The sequence below is a fragment of the Psammomys obesus genome, unplaced genomic scaffold (assembly GCF_907164565.1).
Source record: "Psammomys obesus unplaced genomic scaffold, mPsaObe1.curated_primary_1811, whole genome shotgun sequence".
NCBI classification, from domain to species: domain Eukaryota; kingdom Metazoa; phylum Chordata; class Mammalia; order Rodentia; family Muridae; genus Psammomys; species Psammomys obesus.
The window spans coordinates 8,115,072-8,130,973 of NW_026591086.1; the positions used below are offsets into that span (position 1 = coordinate 8,115,072).

Consider the following 15,902-nt stretch of genomic DNA (forward strand, 5'->3'; position numbering starts at 1 on the left):
ACGCTGCATGGACTCCTTACATGGCAATACCCTAGATCCTCCTCCCCAAATAAGGAGGGGGTTTGATCAGGTCAAACCCAGCTGAGCTCCTGGTCTGGCCACTGATCAACGGTCCAAAGCTGAACCTGTCCTAGCATCCATGCCCCGAGCCAGAGGTACAGCCCAAAATACCTACAGAAAGAAAGAGAGGCAGAGGACCCTGCCACCTACCTCTTCCCAAAAAGTGGGGCCCAGGCTCTCTGAAGCCCCAAGAGGCAAAAGGCCTAGGCCCTGGTCCACGGGTTGCCGCGTTTTCTCGGGAATCTAGGTAAGAGGCGGCTCTTCCAGGAACCCAGCCGCGCTTTAGCGAAGCACAAATAACAGGAAGAAAGCCGGCTTAGGGTGGGTGGGGTGGGAGCTGGCGAAGGGGGGGAGCTGGTCTCAGCTCAGCGGTCTGATCTCCCTTCTGAGCCCCCACCCCCTTCACCCGGTACCCTGCTGTGCTGCAAGCCACCAGCTTGGGTTACTGGTGCTGGGGAGTCCGCGCGTCTGGTGTCTGGTGGGCGGGCAGGACGGGCGGTCGCTGGGCGGGCGGGCCCCTCCCCACCAACAACTGATAGTGGCTGGCCCCAGGGTGTGAGTGTTTGGGTGTGTTGCTGGTCCAGTCCACCTCAGCTGCTGCTGCAGCCTATTCATTTCAAACAAGGGGCGCATTAGCTGGCATCGTGACGAAGCAGAATTGGCCGCGCTGCCTTTTTCCCTTTTCCCACACCCCGGCTCTTCAAAATCCACACCCACAGCCCCTCCAGCAGAGTTCAAATAGCCGGGGTAACGCGGCTGTTACTGATAACTGAGGGGAGCTATGCCCAGCTCTTCAGGCACCTGCAACTCAAACCCCATTTGTAGTGCTCCACCATTTTCCAGAGGCAGTGGAGAGGCTCTGTAGGAGGTTCACACCCCTGGCGGAGGAAAACAGCAGGGGTACCAGAATTGGTCATCCAAGCATGGATGGAAGGAATGGAAGGGACCAGGTCATAAATTAGTAAGATTCAGATTGGACTTTCAGTAACCTTGATCCCTTGGGAATGGCAGTAGGGGCCAGTGGAGAAAATGAAGGACTTGGCTTGAAAAGGAAGTGTCTTACCAGATGGTACCCATTCCAGTACAGAAAATAAAGAGGCATGCCTTCTCTCCCTGGCAAAACTTCAACCCCTCCAGGCCTCCACCATTGGCTTTGGGGTGCATAGAGAAAGCCTGGACACTGACCCTTATTAGCATAAACTGGCTACCTTCCCCACCTCCCTGTCGGCTGCAGACTTGCCTACCTAGGCAGCCTTGCCGTTGCCCTGGTAACCGCTGCCCACAGCCGGTCAGCTGATGATATCAGCAGCTATTGGGGCAAAGCTAGGATCTGGAGGTTGGGGGGGGGAGTCTGGGGTTTCTGAATGGAAAAATCTCAGGGGGAGGGGCTTGAAGGTGACAGGTAAGAATATGGCCCCAGCCTCCTTTTTCAAAAAGAGGAAGACTGAAGAGACTAAAGGGGACAGAGGGGGAGGGGGTATATCTGGATTAGTGGAGGACAGAGAAGACTGTATCCTGAAGGTGGCTTGGACAGAAGGAGAAATGATGGAGGCAGGTAGCTGATTGCTGAAGGAGGGGGAAGGAGAGCAGGGAATCCAGGTTTAGCTGCTTGGAAGGTACAGGGAAAAAAAAAAAAAAAGCCTGGGGTGAAGGAGGAAACAGCCAATCCACAGAAGCATGGAGGAAAGGCCAGAAGCGACGTACGCGGTATACCTGGGGTATACCTTTAATGTGCAGGGAGGGGGACACAGCGTGGAGGAGGAGCTACCAGGCTTTTTCCACAGCCTCAGCCTCTCAATGTCTGTCCCTTCAACTCCACCCTTGTAGCCCGGGAGTCTGGCTCTGAAAGAATGGGAGGGAAAGGAGGCCCTACTCCAAAGCATTTCCCATTCCTCCGGAAGACCAAGTACCCAGGGATCTGACACTTAGCCCTTCAGATTCCTGACTTTGCTCTTGCCTCAGCTTCGCTTCCTCCTCCCTTGATTACCAGCCCCTTCCAGACCCCACCCCAGGAGACATGTCTTCCAGTGCAAGGGTCTCCAGAGGTATGCTGGGAACCGGCTGATGTCAGAAAGGACAGCTGTAGACAGGAGCCTAAAATAAGGTGGGTTAGCCCTGGATGGGAGTCAAAAATCCAGAAGGAGAGGAGTCCCTGCCTGATGGAAGCCAGCCTGTGAGGTAGGGAAGAGTGCGGAGAGTCCAGGGAAAGGGCCAGGAGGAGGGGAACAAGAGGGGAGGGTTCTCAGTACCTTCAAGGGCCTGGGGCGTGGGGCAGGAACACGGCAGCCTCTGCGGTGACATACACCTCCATCCCTCAGCGCATCTCCTTTCCGCCTCCCGTTGCCAAGACAACCTCCTGGCAGCCCAGGCCCAGCTCAGCAGCGATGGGAGGGGGAGGAGAAAAACTGACTCGTATTGCTTCTTCCTCAGGGACAGAGGGAGGGACCCTGCAGAGCCTACAAAGCTGGGACTGTGCCCCCAACTGTACCCTACCAAGGTGTGCCCTCCCCCTACTCTCTCCTAAGCCAGGATTGGCTCCAGGAGTGGTCTGGAGGGAACCATAATTCAGGGCCAGACAACGGGCCGGTTGGAAGGATGACGACCCTATTCTAGGCAGCCCATCCAGTACGTGGGGAAAGGTGACAGGAACAAGGGATTTACAGCCCTGGTGTTGGAAGGACGGCATCCCAGAAGGTCACTGGCTGGGCTAGATGTGTGGCCATGGGCTCCTACCTCTACCATCTACCTGGGTACCTCTTTCAAGTCCCCGATCTGCCCCTACCCCCTGACCTAGACCAAAGAGTCTAAGACAGCCTATTTTAGTCCCTCAAGGCCCAAATTCACTCCCCCAGAACCTCAGTCGCATGGTGCTTGGTGTTTAGGAATGTCTGCCTATCAGCCAGACTCCTTGGGCAGGAACAGGCTAGAGCCCAGTCAGTGCTGGAGCCAAAGGGTCCACAGAGTTAGGGCTCCCTCTGTCGACCTCAGGTTGTCAAGGTCATCCCTTGCTAGGATGAATCTGGTGTGTGCTTGTGGGGCAGGGGAGGTGGGATACGGTGAGGGTGAGTGCGTGTTGGTGGTGGAGGAGACCCTCCTCTGCCTTGATGTTCTCTACCTCCACTCTTTGCTCACCCTGCCCCGCCCTATCTGTGGAGAACAGGGTTCCATCCAGCCAAGTCCTGGGAAGGCCCAACTCCCCTTCTGATCTGACTTTCTTCTCCCTCTTTTTCCTTTCTGTCATATAAATTTTCTTCCCCAGGAGCTGGCGACATTAACCCCAGGCTCCAGTTGACTCTGGTCCTAGATAAGCTTCTTCCAGACCCTCAAACAACCCAACAGGCAAGGAGGCCTCCCTTAGACAGGGCCAGTATACCTTTTGAAGCTCTCAGGTCTTGTGAGGAGGCCTTTGCAGTCCCAGCAGAGGATAGACACTCTTTCCTTTCTCAGGAAAAGGGTTCCAGGCTCAGACAATACTCCTGGGCTATTTTCTCCACAAAGGTCACTGGTGCCACACTTCCTGAGAGGACTGTGGCCCAAGCAACAGGCTTCTGTCCAAGTCTCACTCCAGTGCCCAGGCCCCACCCCTTGCACCAACCTGGGTGCTCCTATGAGGTCTAAATATTAACTCCTAGAAAGGTTGAGCCAGGGCACCTGGACACTTGGAGAGGAAGAGGGGACAAAGACCCAGGCCAGATGAAGAAGAAAAGGAGGATGAAAGCCAAAAGTAGCCAGTTTAGGATGGATGTGGTATCCTATGTCCATAATCCCAACACTTGGGAGGCAGAGGCAGAAGGATTGCTGTGAGTCTGAGGCCAGCCCAGGCCATATAGTATGATTTTAATAAATAAATAAAGCGACAAACAAACACATACATACATACATACAAGGAAAAAAGAAAAAAAAGGGAAAAACCAAAGAAACAATTTTTTGAAAAAAGTAGCTGGGCGCTATGGCACACGCCTGTAATCCTAGCACTTGGGGATGCAGAGGCAGGTGGATCTCTGTGAGTTTGAGGCCAGCCTGGTCTACAGAGTGAGTTTCAGGACAGCCAGGACTACACAGAGAAACCCTGTCTCAAAAAACAAAAAAACAAAACAACAACAACAAAAAGTGAGTATTTCCCAGCAGAGACTGGAAGACACTTCTTCTTCCTACGAGGACAGTGGTTCTCAACCTTCCTAGTTCTTTGACCCTTTAATACAGCTCCTCGAGTTGTGACCCCCAACTATAAAATCATTTTCATGGCTACTTCATAACTGTAATTTTGCTACTGTTATAAATCATGATGTAAATATGTTTTCTGATGGTCCTAGGTGACCCCTGGGAAAGGGTTGTGACCCATAGGTTGAAAACCACTGTGCTAGAAACTGGATCTTAGCCTCTAAGACCCAGAGATTCAGCACCAAGCAAGGGTGCTGCCACCAGAACACTGTACCTGTCACTCCTCTCTCAGAGCCCTTCGTAGTCTCATCCTTGCCACACACAGAGCCAGAACCAGCCTTCACACTTTGACCCAACATTCCAGTTGTTTTCCCATGTACGCTTTCGGCTCCGACCATACTGGGAGTGGAGACTTGCACTGAGGTCCTGCCAGAGAGCAAGGACCCAGACAGCAGGACGCACTTGAGTGACAAGCAAAAACAATGTCCACAGCATGACTGAGGCAGTCAATGGGGTCCTGCCTGCCTGCTGCCTGGCACAGTTCTATCAATTAGTACATTTTAGTTCCTTATTTCCAAAACTTTTGTCCCCTTGAGATTCCGTAGCCCAGCCTCAAGTTCTTCTTAAGCCTAAGTGTTGCTGTTAGAGACATGAGGATGGTGCTCAGTTTTAGCCCAAAACTTATCTATTCTTTGGGGATCTTTTTTTCTTTTTAAAAAGGAGCCTCATTAGATAAGTGACCCAGCTTGGCCTTGAACTTGAAATCCTCATGCCTCAATCCCCTCATTCCCAAGTGATAGAATTACAGCGGTGCTACCACACCTGGATGCCCTTTTATTTGAATTTTAAGAGGGAGAGAGAATTCCAAAAAGTCGCAACGGAGGAACCATATTTTTATGGGTTAATCTCTCCAATTAAAATTCAAGTGCCCTGAAAGCTCCATCTTCTCCAACATTTTAATTAACTGGAGGATCTACAGGGCGATTCAGTACCTAGGGGAGGAAATGAATACTTAATTCAAAGTAACTGCTCAGGACCCCCTTGTCTCAGAGTACACCTGAGGGTTCCAGCTTCCCGTCCTGCCTGCATTGTAAGAGATAGACAGTGTAGTGCTGGGAAGTAGCCAGACAAGAGCACAGTTGAGTCGAACCTTTCAGAACTGAGATCTGGGAACACTGCAGTGACTGCGGTGACTCACACCTGGAATCCCAGCACCTGGGAGTCAGGGAGACTGCTGCAAGTTTGAAGTCAGCCCAGGCTACAGAGTGCGTTCCAGCTCAGTGCGCACTGCAGACTAAAGCTCATGAGACTGTATATGTCCTTGCCACTTGACTAACGTCCCCCTGCTCTCATACATACCACACATATAACACACACACATAAATAAACAACAACAAAAAGCCCCCCCCAGGGGTGAAAAACATGGCTCAGCAATGTCAGCATTTAAGAGCACTTGCTGTTCTTTTGGAGGACCCAAGTTCAATTCCCAGTGCCCACCTCAAGTGTTTAACAACTGCCCACAGGGCATCTAGCCCCTACTTCTATTCTCTGAAGGCACTAGGCCACACATGTGGTGCACAAACATACATGCAGACAAAACACCCATACACACAAAATAAAAGCAAACAAAATTTTATTGAAAACAAAACGAAAACAGGGCCAGGGAGGTGACTCAGCAGGTTAAGGCACTTGTGGTCAAGCCTGATGGCCTGAGTTTGATGGCTGGAACCCTCGTAAAGGTAGAAGGAGAGAAGCAACTCTGTTTGTCCTGTGTCCTTCACATGAAAGTCTGTCCACACACATACCATGCACACACACACACACGACAAGAAATAAAGTAAGCAAAACAGAGGGTGGTGCGATTAGTGTGTGCGTGCGTGGTGTGAGCAAGTGTTCTTGTTTTGGAAGCATCTGTAAGGGCTTCACGTGGAGGCTGGGCAGGATGTGTGAAAACAAGGCTAGGATTGATGGGCCTCAAAGATGTGTGCATTTGGCAGGTAAGTGGATGCACAGACGTGGGTAGGCAGAGACTTCATTTATACGGAACCTGGAGAAAGTCTGCTAAGAAGTGATGGCTGAGAGGTGCCCCTGGCTTTCCAGGTGACGATACTCAGGAAGGAAGCCCATAAAAGGCTTAGAGATGTTTCTACTGGAACAGGGCATCGAAGCCAGGGTGGACAGCCTACTGCTGGCGAAGGCTGAGACGTGGAACTGACAGGCCTACTGCTGGCCTAGTAACTGGGAGGCCACTGACTACTGGCATCCAATGGACCTTGTTGAACAACGTGACTTAAAAATAGAACCCGCCATGTGGCATCAGAAGTGGATGGACATCATTCCTGACTTCCTTACACTAGCTCCTTTGGAGTTTAGAGGATAGGACAGTGAGGGACAAAGCAAAAGACAGCCATGTGGAGGCTATTCTTAGACTATGGTAATGCTATATCACAGGACTTGAGTCTCTGCTGCCTCCCTCCACTCCTTCTCCCTGAGTGGGTTCATCTTGCTCCTTATAGCAAGAAGCTATTGTCTAGCAAGAAGCTAGACTGCATGTATGATTCAGGCACCAGAAGCAGCCATGGCTGCACAAGTCTCTATGTGGATCTGAAATCCATTGAGAAGTCTCTTTCCTACCATAAACCCCTTATACTAGTTTATTACCAGAGACCCATCCTACTTTTTATTTGTTTGTTTGTTTCTTTATTTATTTATACAGGGTCTCATGTAGTCCAGGCAAGAAATCTCAGTCTTCTTGTCTTAGCTTCCAGGGGCCGGGATTACAGGGGTATATATCATCATGTTTGGCTGTGGCTTCTTCATTCTAGCATTTTCATGTCCAACTTGTCCAGAAGGCTCTGGGATATGAAAAGCTACCTAGGGTAGGGATCCTGCCTGCTGGGAGAAGACGCTGAGGGGTGTTGTGAGGAGTGGGTTTTGAGCCCAACCAGGGATCAGATAGATTGAAGGCTCTCTGAGATAGGCTTTCTGAGATGCTCCTGGCTTCCCTTCCCGTATAGCCCTGCTCTCCAAAACTGTCCCTTCACTCTTTGACATACTCTGTCCCTGACTGCCAGGCCTCACCTCAAACAGCAAGAAAGGAAACAGTGAGGGCTTTCTGGAGCTGGCCCCGAGAGGCTTGTCTGTGCTGGGGAGGTCAAAGAGGGAGGGAGGGGCCGAGAAAGGCCTGAGAAGAAAGCCGAGGCCAGACAAAGGGCCCAGTCCACCTTTGAAGCTGTCTCTAACCCAAGAGGGGAGGGTGGGGGTGGGCAAGGCCCGGCTGGAGAGGCAGTCTAGAGTCTTAAAGAATGTCTCAAATTCCTGTGATAATCAGAGGGATCAGAGCCCCCCTCTCCTTCTCAAAGTCCTCCCAGCCCCCCAAAGTCCCAATACTCCACACCTTGGGGGCCCCAACCCTTTGTCCTCAAGTAATTGCTGGGTGTTGCCCCAGTTTTAAAGTTCCATTGAACTCACCAGTTATCAGCTGCAGCCCCAGACCACCCGCCCTACACACACCCCAGAAAACTACCCCCAACACGTCCGGCGGTCTTCACTAGGATTAAGGCTCTTTGTGATGAGGGACAGAAAAAAAGCAACCTGGTGAAAAGCAATTATGACGAGCTGGAAGGAGAATGTCAATCCTAGGTCTGCGGGACCTCCCTCTTGGCTGTTGTCGGCTCCACCTTCTAAATGGCCCAGGGTTGGGGGCTCAGGCTCGGTTCCAGCCCTGAGTTGGTTCTGTCTGTCTGACGCAGCCCACCTCCAGTTCAGACTAAACCAGCTCCCTCGTCCTATAACTTCTGGCCTGGACTTTTTCAATTAATTCTTGGGAGACGTGGATGAAGATCAGCTTTCATCCTTTTTCATCTCTCTTCATAATTTTCCTCCCCGCTTTTCTTAACCTGGGAAACTGAGCCTGAGGAGTCCATCAGTCGAGGAGAGGGACTGAGAGGAGGGTCCCAGACACAAGAACCTCCCCCTTGACAAGATTAAAAGCCAACGCACCGTGCGAAAGGCGGTTTTATGGCTTCCACCCCTGGGCACACCTGGAAGCCTCTGGGAAAGCCCACCCCAGAAGCTCGATGGGGGCTGGGCGTCCTCCCCCTCCACTCTCAGCCTGCGGCCGCCTCTAATTAAGGCTTGCCCTCAGGTGTGGCCCCCGCCTCCGCCCGGGAGAACAAGGGGGACACATTCTCGCCCCCACCGCTTCCGCTCGTCCCAGACCTCCTCCCCCTCCCAGCCCTGCTCACCGGAAAAAAGCAATCCTGCTCCCCGCGAGGTGACTTCTGGCGTCCCCGGGCCCCGCTCCTCCCGCCCCCCCCCCTCCCCAGGCCTGGGCCCCACAGGACGCCTGTCCCTGCCAGCAGCCGCTCAGGGCCGCGCCTAGGGGTTGGGTTTTCTTCTCTCCTACAGGTAGCAGGGACGAGTCGCGTGAGCGGAGACATCGGAGCTCGCGGAGGGAGGGGCCGCCAGTCCCCCGGGCCTGAGAGGGCCTTAGCCTCCCGGTACCCGCACAGCCGAACACGCAGGCTCCAGCACCTGTGTGCCCAGGCGCCCATCTTCCCCAGCTAGCACCTGGCTTCTCGGTGCGGTCAGCACCAGACACTTCGCAGTTGAGTTCTGTGGTCTGATTGCCCACCTTTCTTCAGCGGACCCGGTTGCAGGAAAATGGTTTTATTCTGGGGCTTGGGGTGGGGGCGCAGGCCTGGGGTGAGAAATCTCAAGAGTGGCTGGCTTTTGTTTCTCTTTCTCTCTCTCTCTTTGGAAAACAAAACCCAAAGCCCCTTCCTATGTCTGGTCAGGAGTTTGGGTATTTGGTTCTGGGAGCAAGATAAACGAGTACAGTCCTACAAGCCCTGAATCTGCTGGCCTACTCACTTGTTTCAGGCAGACGCTGGGAGGCAGCATTTTAGGTCAAGGAGACCCTATTTCCTCTCCTGGGGACTGTCCCTGTCCTCAAAAAAGCCTACTCCAGAGTGTGGTGTCCACCCTTCCCAGCTGAGAATCAGAAACTTCATGCGCTCGGGATCCTTTTGGGGGTCTAGCTCCCCACCCTCCACCCCAGTCCCCATCTTTGGATGAGTTAGAGGAGAGAGGGAAGGCTGCTGGGGGTCATCTACCCGGCATCTACTATGGCCTTCCTGACTACGTTTGGGGCTGGGGCCTCCTAGTGCGCTTGGTCCTGCGGGTGGGGGCTGAGCCCACGAATTCGAACTGCTTCTGCCTCTCAGCATGGTTGGGGAAGGGTAGCTGGCCCTGGTAGAGGCGCTTGATGAAGTGGGCCTCTCGCTGGTTCTGGCGGCTCCGGGAGGCCTGGCGTGGCCGGCCCTGCCGAGTGAAAGCCATGAACCAACCCTCATGCCGGGCGTTCTGGAAGGCTGTGTAGTTGTTCTCCAGCACGATCTCCGTGAACACGCAGTCTTTGCTCTTCCCGCTTGGCTACAGAAGAAAGGAGCAGAGGAGGGGAATTTGTCCACTCACCCTGGCTGGGTTGTCTGCCTTTGGAGCTATTTTTGGTAGGACCCATGTGGGAGCAAGGAATAACTGTGTCCAAGGGTAACTGTCTGGTGGGATGGGCACCTTTGTTAGTGAGGTAAAACAGTGGGCAGTACACACAGGCTGTACTTGGAATCAGAGCCGAACTGAAATCACTAAGACACTTGAGTCCCTTGAGGAAGCCTTGAGAAAGCACTGAATCTCACTCAGTTCCCTTGGATGCTCACATGGAGGGTCAAGATCAGGGTAATACATAATTCAGTGCTGGGGCTTGGGGGCATGGATGTGGCTCATGAGAATTCTGTGCTCTCTGGCTGAAAGGAGCTCTCCCCACAGGGTGGAGAGAGGGATGGGAGCCAGCCACACCCATGACCTTATAGGTGAGAAGTGAGTACAGTCAGAGCCAGAAGTCAAGACTGGGCAGTTCTAAAGGAAGCTCTGTACCCACAGTGCTTTGAGGCTCCACCAGGAAGTGCATAGCATGCATCTTGCTAGCCTTTGTCCATGAACCCCGCTGAGCTTGGGAGAGCTTCTAACACACAGGAATACCCCAACTATCAACTCTTATCACCTTTTTGCCCTTCCAATGGGCTACCACACCACACACAACATCATGTAGATGATAAATTCTTCCTGTTCTATGCTGGGGAAATATCCCTTACATCAGCACCAGGTTCCTTGTGGATCCCCTGTGATTTCAGCAGACCAGGGGCCACGAGGACTCTTTAAAATAGAGGTATAGGGACTGGGGAGATGGCTTGTGGTCAAGATCACTGGCTGCTCTTCCAGAGGGCCAGAGTTTGATTCCCAGTACTCACATGGAGGCTAAAGAGTGGAACTCTAGTTCTCAGGGGTCAGGCACCCTCTTCTGGCTTCTACCAGCATGTGCTGCAAAGGCACACATGCAGACAAAACACCCACACACATAAGATAAAGATAAATATTTTAAAATTAGTAGAGAGTTAATCAGAGGGATCAGAGTCTGAAGAAATGTGTTAGCCAGCCTAAGAGCACTGGCTGCTGCAGCAGAGAACCTGGGTTCAGGTCCCAGCACCTACGTGGCAGCTCACAACCATCTATCTGTGACTCTAATTCCAAGGGATCTGATTCCTTTTGACCTCCAGAGGCACCAGGCATAGGTGCTGCACAGACATAGGTGTAGACAAAGCACTCATACACCTAGGATAAAAATAAATAAATCTTTAGACTAATAAAAAAATGAAATAGAGATTGAGGGATGAGATGGTTGTCAAAGTAAGATCTCAACCTGTCAAGCAGGAGCCCTGGCTCTAACCAAGTGCGCTTGTTCGGTAGCAAGAGTGAGTACGGGTGCTGTGGCCCCGCCTGCCCTTACTCCAGCAGGGAAGACGACATCTGTCTGCCACCCTGTGTCTCAGGCCTCACCTTCCCAATCAGCTTGCCCCTCTTGTTCATACAGATGTACTTCTCGCTCTCTGCCCCCTTGATGCGGACCCGGCTGCCAAATGTGTCAGTCTCCACGATGAGCTTGGCTGTGGGGGAAGGAAGGAAGAAGGACCTGTGTCTACCAGGGCTGCCGGCTCAGGGATGTGCAAGGGTTTCCCCCAATCGGTCTGCCCTTCAAAGTCAGGCCAAAGGGATGGTGAACTATCAGGCTTGCAGCACCAAGAGGCTTCCTCTATCCACAGTACCTCAAGCCCCCTGACTCAGGAGCTGGGAGCAAACCCGGAGGCCAGGCTGGGCAGGGTACAAGTGGTCAGGGCTAAAGGCCAGGTCTTACCGAACTTGTTGCCATCCTCGGCTGTGGCAGAGATGCGTCGCCCGGTGACCTGCACGTGTTTGCCACTGGTCCGGCTGTAGAGCTGGTACTCACGGATTTGCCGCCTGCTCAGCTGGTCAGTCATAGCGCCCTGGTCCCTCACGTACTGGTTAAAATTAGGAGACGGGTGATTCTCCCCCTTTGCGGTTACCAAGGGAAAAATAGTGTCAATTTGCTTTGGGTGACACCACCATTGGCCCATCTGGGGAGTGGGGTGAGGAGGTAAATGAGCAGGGCTGGCTGTGTGCCCTGCAGAGCAGGGTGCAAGCTGAAGACTGCCTGTGCCCATGGTCTTCCCAGGATGCTGCATGAACCAGTTGTGACTTTTGGGGGACTCGTGGTTGTCAGTCTTGGGAAACACAGTGAAACAGCATACATCTGCAATCATAACAGGTTGCTAGAAGAAATCTTTAAGGTTGTGTGTCCTGTCCCCATATTCTATAGGACAGGTGCGCAGGACATGCAACTCACAGCCAGAATCCCTTCCTCTTTCTCTGGGGTCTTGGCTCCATTAATCAGGACCACTAGAATGCCCCACACACCCCACTAGCCTTGAAAGGCCCCAGCCCCAGCACACCTGCAGCTGGTTTGTTAAATGCATGGACTTAACCACTGGGAGTGCATTTTGAGAGCCTATTAGGTACTTATCCAAAGTGTCCTAGAGAAGCTGGAGGGGAGAGAGAGAGAGAGAGAGAGAGAGAGAGAGAGAGAGAGATATGCCTAGTGTAGGGGGAGAGAGGCATCAGTAGAAGGTGGTACCAGGGGCTGCTCTTATGGTCACTTGCCTGCCTGTGGCAGTTTTCTAGGTATTTAGTGGCCTGCCTCCTAGGGTGGTGAAAGGAGCCATTTATTTCCACCATCCATCAAGCCTGTCCAGTACCACATCTCCACACTGGGGCTTGCCTTACCCAGCCTTACCCGAGTGGGACAGAAATCTTTCTGTACAATCTCCTCCAAGGTGCTTTCTAGGGTGACAGTTGCCAGCTGCTGGTTATAGCCTCAACTCAGCATGAAAGGCTTGTGTAAGGACCTCACTTCCCTGTTCCTAATGCCCAATTTCCACTATAATTATCTCAAGCTTGAAGCCGGTCACTTGGACCAAGACAGAGTTAGACACAGCTTAGCATGTTTTAGGAGACACTATCCTAGATAGAGGGGTGGGGTATATCAACTTATGGGGTGGTGGTTCAAGAGTAGCCTCAAGGCCAGGGTTTAACCCGCTCAGGGTTGTCCCCTTCCAACTAACCCTTCTGTTGCTGTCTATTCCTGACACCACTCTGTAAAGGTCAGGTGTTGCCAGACCTTTGGGAGCATGAGAACATCTGCGGGACCTACTGTGCATCCCACCCTAGAGAAACTTGAGGCCAGCACTTATGTTGGGGAGTGTGCCGCTTAGCCCTCACAGGCATCCCTGCCCCTGGAGGGTTCCTGTCTAGCTCAGCCTTAGCCTTCTGGCCCAGGTTCAGGATGTCCGCCCCACTTGGCGGGCAGCCTTCCCCTGGCAGTCTCTTCCAGGTCAGGGGCAGATAGCAGGCGCCCCCCAAACCCCTCCTCTTCTTGTCCTCCTTCAAATCTTTCACAAAAGTAGCCCACGCCTCCCCCCACCCCAGCCCACAAGTCCCTCTCCCACAGGACCTTGCCTGTTCCTTTCATGTTCCCGCTGTGGGGGGACCTCCCCTCCACCACGGTAGACAGCTGCTTGTCAGACAGCCCCTCAAGCATGGCTGTGGTTCAGCCTGTTGCCCCCCCTCCCAGGGGGTGAGGGGGCACTTCAAGGGGGAAAGGACTGCCTTGCCACCTTCCCTGAGTCCTGAATGGGGCCTCAGCCAGGCCATAAACGCCCAGGCCAGCAGCACCATTGTGCTAATTCCCTTTCCAGAACAGGTTGGACCCACCCCCAGCCCCCTCCCTGCCAGGCTGGGGGCTTTCTTCTTACTCTCCCTATATGTGTGAAGCAAAAGGCCTGGAACGGGCTAGAGCAAAAGGGGGAAGAAAAAGGGGGGTGTTGTCTCTCTCCCACCCCTACCCCCACTGCTTCAAAGGCAGCCCCTTCCCACTCCAGAGAAAAGGCATTTACCTTAAAAAAAAAAAAAAAAAAGTCTCCAGTGGATGGGAAGAGAAACAGGCCTCTGGCCTGGGAAAGCCAGGCCATCTCTCCCCAGAGCGGTTCTGGACCAGTGCATTTTAATAGCTGCACTTTTATGGAGGATCACAAAAAAGGGACCGGGCCTTGCCTTGAGCTGGGGGCTGAGGCTTGGGGGTGGGAGGTGTGTGCGTGAGTGTGGAGAGGTAAGCCCTGAATTCCATCCCAAACAAACCTCTAGGCTTGACCTAGGAAACCCTATAGGAAATGGGTCCCGCTACCTGGTTGGACACTCCAACTGTGCCTGAGACCTATGGTCCAAACATGTTGGTAATAGTAGGTGATGGGTGACTGGACCAAACAAGTGGTTTCAAACCCAAACCCTTCAGGTACCTGGAGGCACAAGCCTTACCTGAGCTCTTGCCTCCACCGGCTTCTAACTGCCCCAGGGCTCTATCCCTCAGACATAAACAACACCCTGCCCTTAGCCATTCCGAAGCCCAGCACAGAGGGAAGGAGAAAGCAGAGACCCAGGGGAAGCCAGGAGGGTCTTTCGGAAGACCTGGGAGGCAAACCTCAGCCTACCCCCCCCCCCCCCCATTCTGCTTCAGCCTGTTCTCCAACCCACCTTCTGAACTGATTCTCCAAACCTCAGCAGTTGCTGGGCTGGGGGAGGCCAGTCCTGCCTCCCCTCCTTCGAGGTGAGGTGGGAAAGGTTGAGAGGGGGCTAAGCAGGGGTGCCTACCTGCGTTTGACAGCAGAGAATCAATAACTGCAAGCACCTGTTTGAGGAGACAAGGCAGTTCCAGGTGTGGGCACGCCAGGGCACACCCGTCCCCCACCTTTGTCTTGCCCCACCTGCCCAATGATAGTCCCCGGAAGGTACAACATTCCTGGGGCTGGAAATGACAAGGAGAACTCCAGTCACAGGCATCACACTTACAGGGTAAGGTTAGGCAGCAGCCGGGCGGCTCCCATCGCTGGAGAGACTTCTTGGGGCGATTGCCCCTCTGCCCCTCAAACTCAGGAGCGGATGTGGGCAGGCCCCTGGGGTAGAGTCCCAAGAAAGCCAAGGTCTCTCGGAGCCACAGGTTTTCAGGGATGGAAGTAGACGGAGGGAAGAAGGCTAGCCGAAGGGGATGGAGGGGTGGGAGGAGGCGTAATTGGGAGACTGAGGTGCGAGGTGTCCACCTTCCTGGCCAGCGAGGCTGTGAAGCCGGAGCTGGTCCGATTGGCGTACTCGTACTGGCACTCTTGGGCTACCAGCCTCGGGCAGGGGTCCCCGGGCGCAAAGGATGGAGCTGCGAGAGAGCGTCCTCTATCAGGAGGCTGGCCCCTGCGATCTCTCTGGATTTAATTCTGACCCGCACGGACCTGCTGGCCTCGGTGAAGTGCGGGGCGAGGGGCAGGCACCGGGAGGGAGGCGCCTTGCCCTCCCCCTCTCAGGGTCAGCTGCTCCCGCCCTCAGGTTTGATGCCGCAACCTCATCTCTTTAAGAATGAGCTGCAGGTACCGAGCTGGGGCTGGGGTCTCGAGTTCTGGCTCGGGGTGGGAATTCCCAGAAGCAGCCTTAAAAGGAGGAGCCTCCCTCCAGGGAGCAGGGGTGGGCTTGGCTTGAGCGGCCGCTGGCTCCGCTTCTCTGCTGTCACCTCTTGCTACCAGAAAGGAGGGGTAAGGCGGAGAATAGTGGATGCAACAGGTTGGAGCCAGAGGTGGGGAGTCAGGTGTCGCTAGGGCTCTTGGAAAGATCTCAAAGGTCACAAAAACGGGTCTGAGATGGAGACCCGAGGAAGAGTGGGAGCCACTTTTGCTTGGGCCTTCGTAGTCTCCTGTGAAAAAAAATTGGACAGCCGCTGGAGTATTGGAGGACCAAAATGAGACGACAGTGAACCAGCGTAGAAATCCCTAAGATGTCTGGGCTTTATTTTGGGATTGAGACCCAGCCCTAGCCTCGGAGGCCCCATCCACCAGTGTCCCATAGCAGTTGCCTGGGATGACGTGCCCAGCAGAGTGGACAGAGGACCCTTAGTCCCATGTAGCTTGGGCACCCAAGCCAGGTATATTAGCTGTAGTTTGCTGATAGGAGACAGACATCTGGGGAGGTAATTTGCTCAGAATAAGCCAGCTGGTGAATGGAGGAGCCACATTTCCAGAATTTAGGCACTTTCTGTTTCCTGGAATTGTGACTTTGCCCTCCAGGTTCCCAGCCTGCCACTGGCTTTATTTTTATTTTAGAGCTCAGAGACCTTATTGGATTCTCTGTCTTTCTCTGTGTATCTGTCTCTCTCTCTTCCCAAGACAGGGTCT

At 53.5% G+C, this 15,902-nt stretch overlaps 2 protein-coding genes across 6 annotated transcripts in view; both read right to left on the reverse strand.

Annotated features, from left to right (window-relative positions):
- Dmtn (dematin actin binding protein) overlaps nucleotides 1-8,532 on the reverse strand; it is a 30,594-nt gene extending 22,062 nt beyond the window's left edge. The window contains exons 1-2 of one of the 4 annotated variants that reach the window (XM_055609886.1): nucleotides 474-490; nucleotides 211-340 (exon numbers count right to left, since the gene is read on the reverse strand). The gene's annotated coding sequence lies outside the window, so the exon portion shown is untranslated. Of the gene's footprint in view, nucleotides 1-210; nucleotides 341-473; nucleotides 491-1,123; nucleotides 1,186-2,309; nucleotides 2,549-8,468 lie in introns of those variants that run through there. The other 3 variants (XM_055609890.1, XM_055609887.1, XM_055609888.1) reach the window with 3 other exon arrangements.
- Nucleotides 8,533-9,363: 831 nt separating this feature from the next.
- Nucleotides 9,364-14,573, reverse strand: Fgf17 (fibroblast growth factor 17). Of its 2 annotated transcripts, none has more exons than XM_055609915.1 (5): nucleotides 14,539-14,573; nucleotides 14,341-14,377; nucleotides 11,474-11,618; nucleotides 11,119-11,225; nucleotides 9,364-9,657 (listed from the first exon to the last, which is right to left on the reverse strand). In XM_055609915.1, exons 1-5 carry the CDS (start codon nucleotides 14,571-14,573, stop codon nucleotides 9,364-9,366), a joined length of 618 nt encoding a protein of 205 aa, XP_055465890.1. The 2 variants fall into 2 exon arrangements, with proteins under 2 accessions (XP_055465890.1, XP_055465889.1); XM_055609914.1 differs by having other exon boundaries at nucleotides 11,474-11,651.
- Between the last annotated feature and the right edge of the window lie 1,329 nt (nucleotides 14,574-15,902).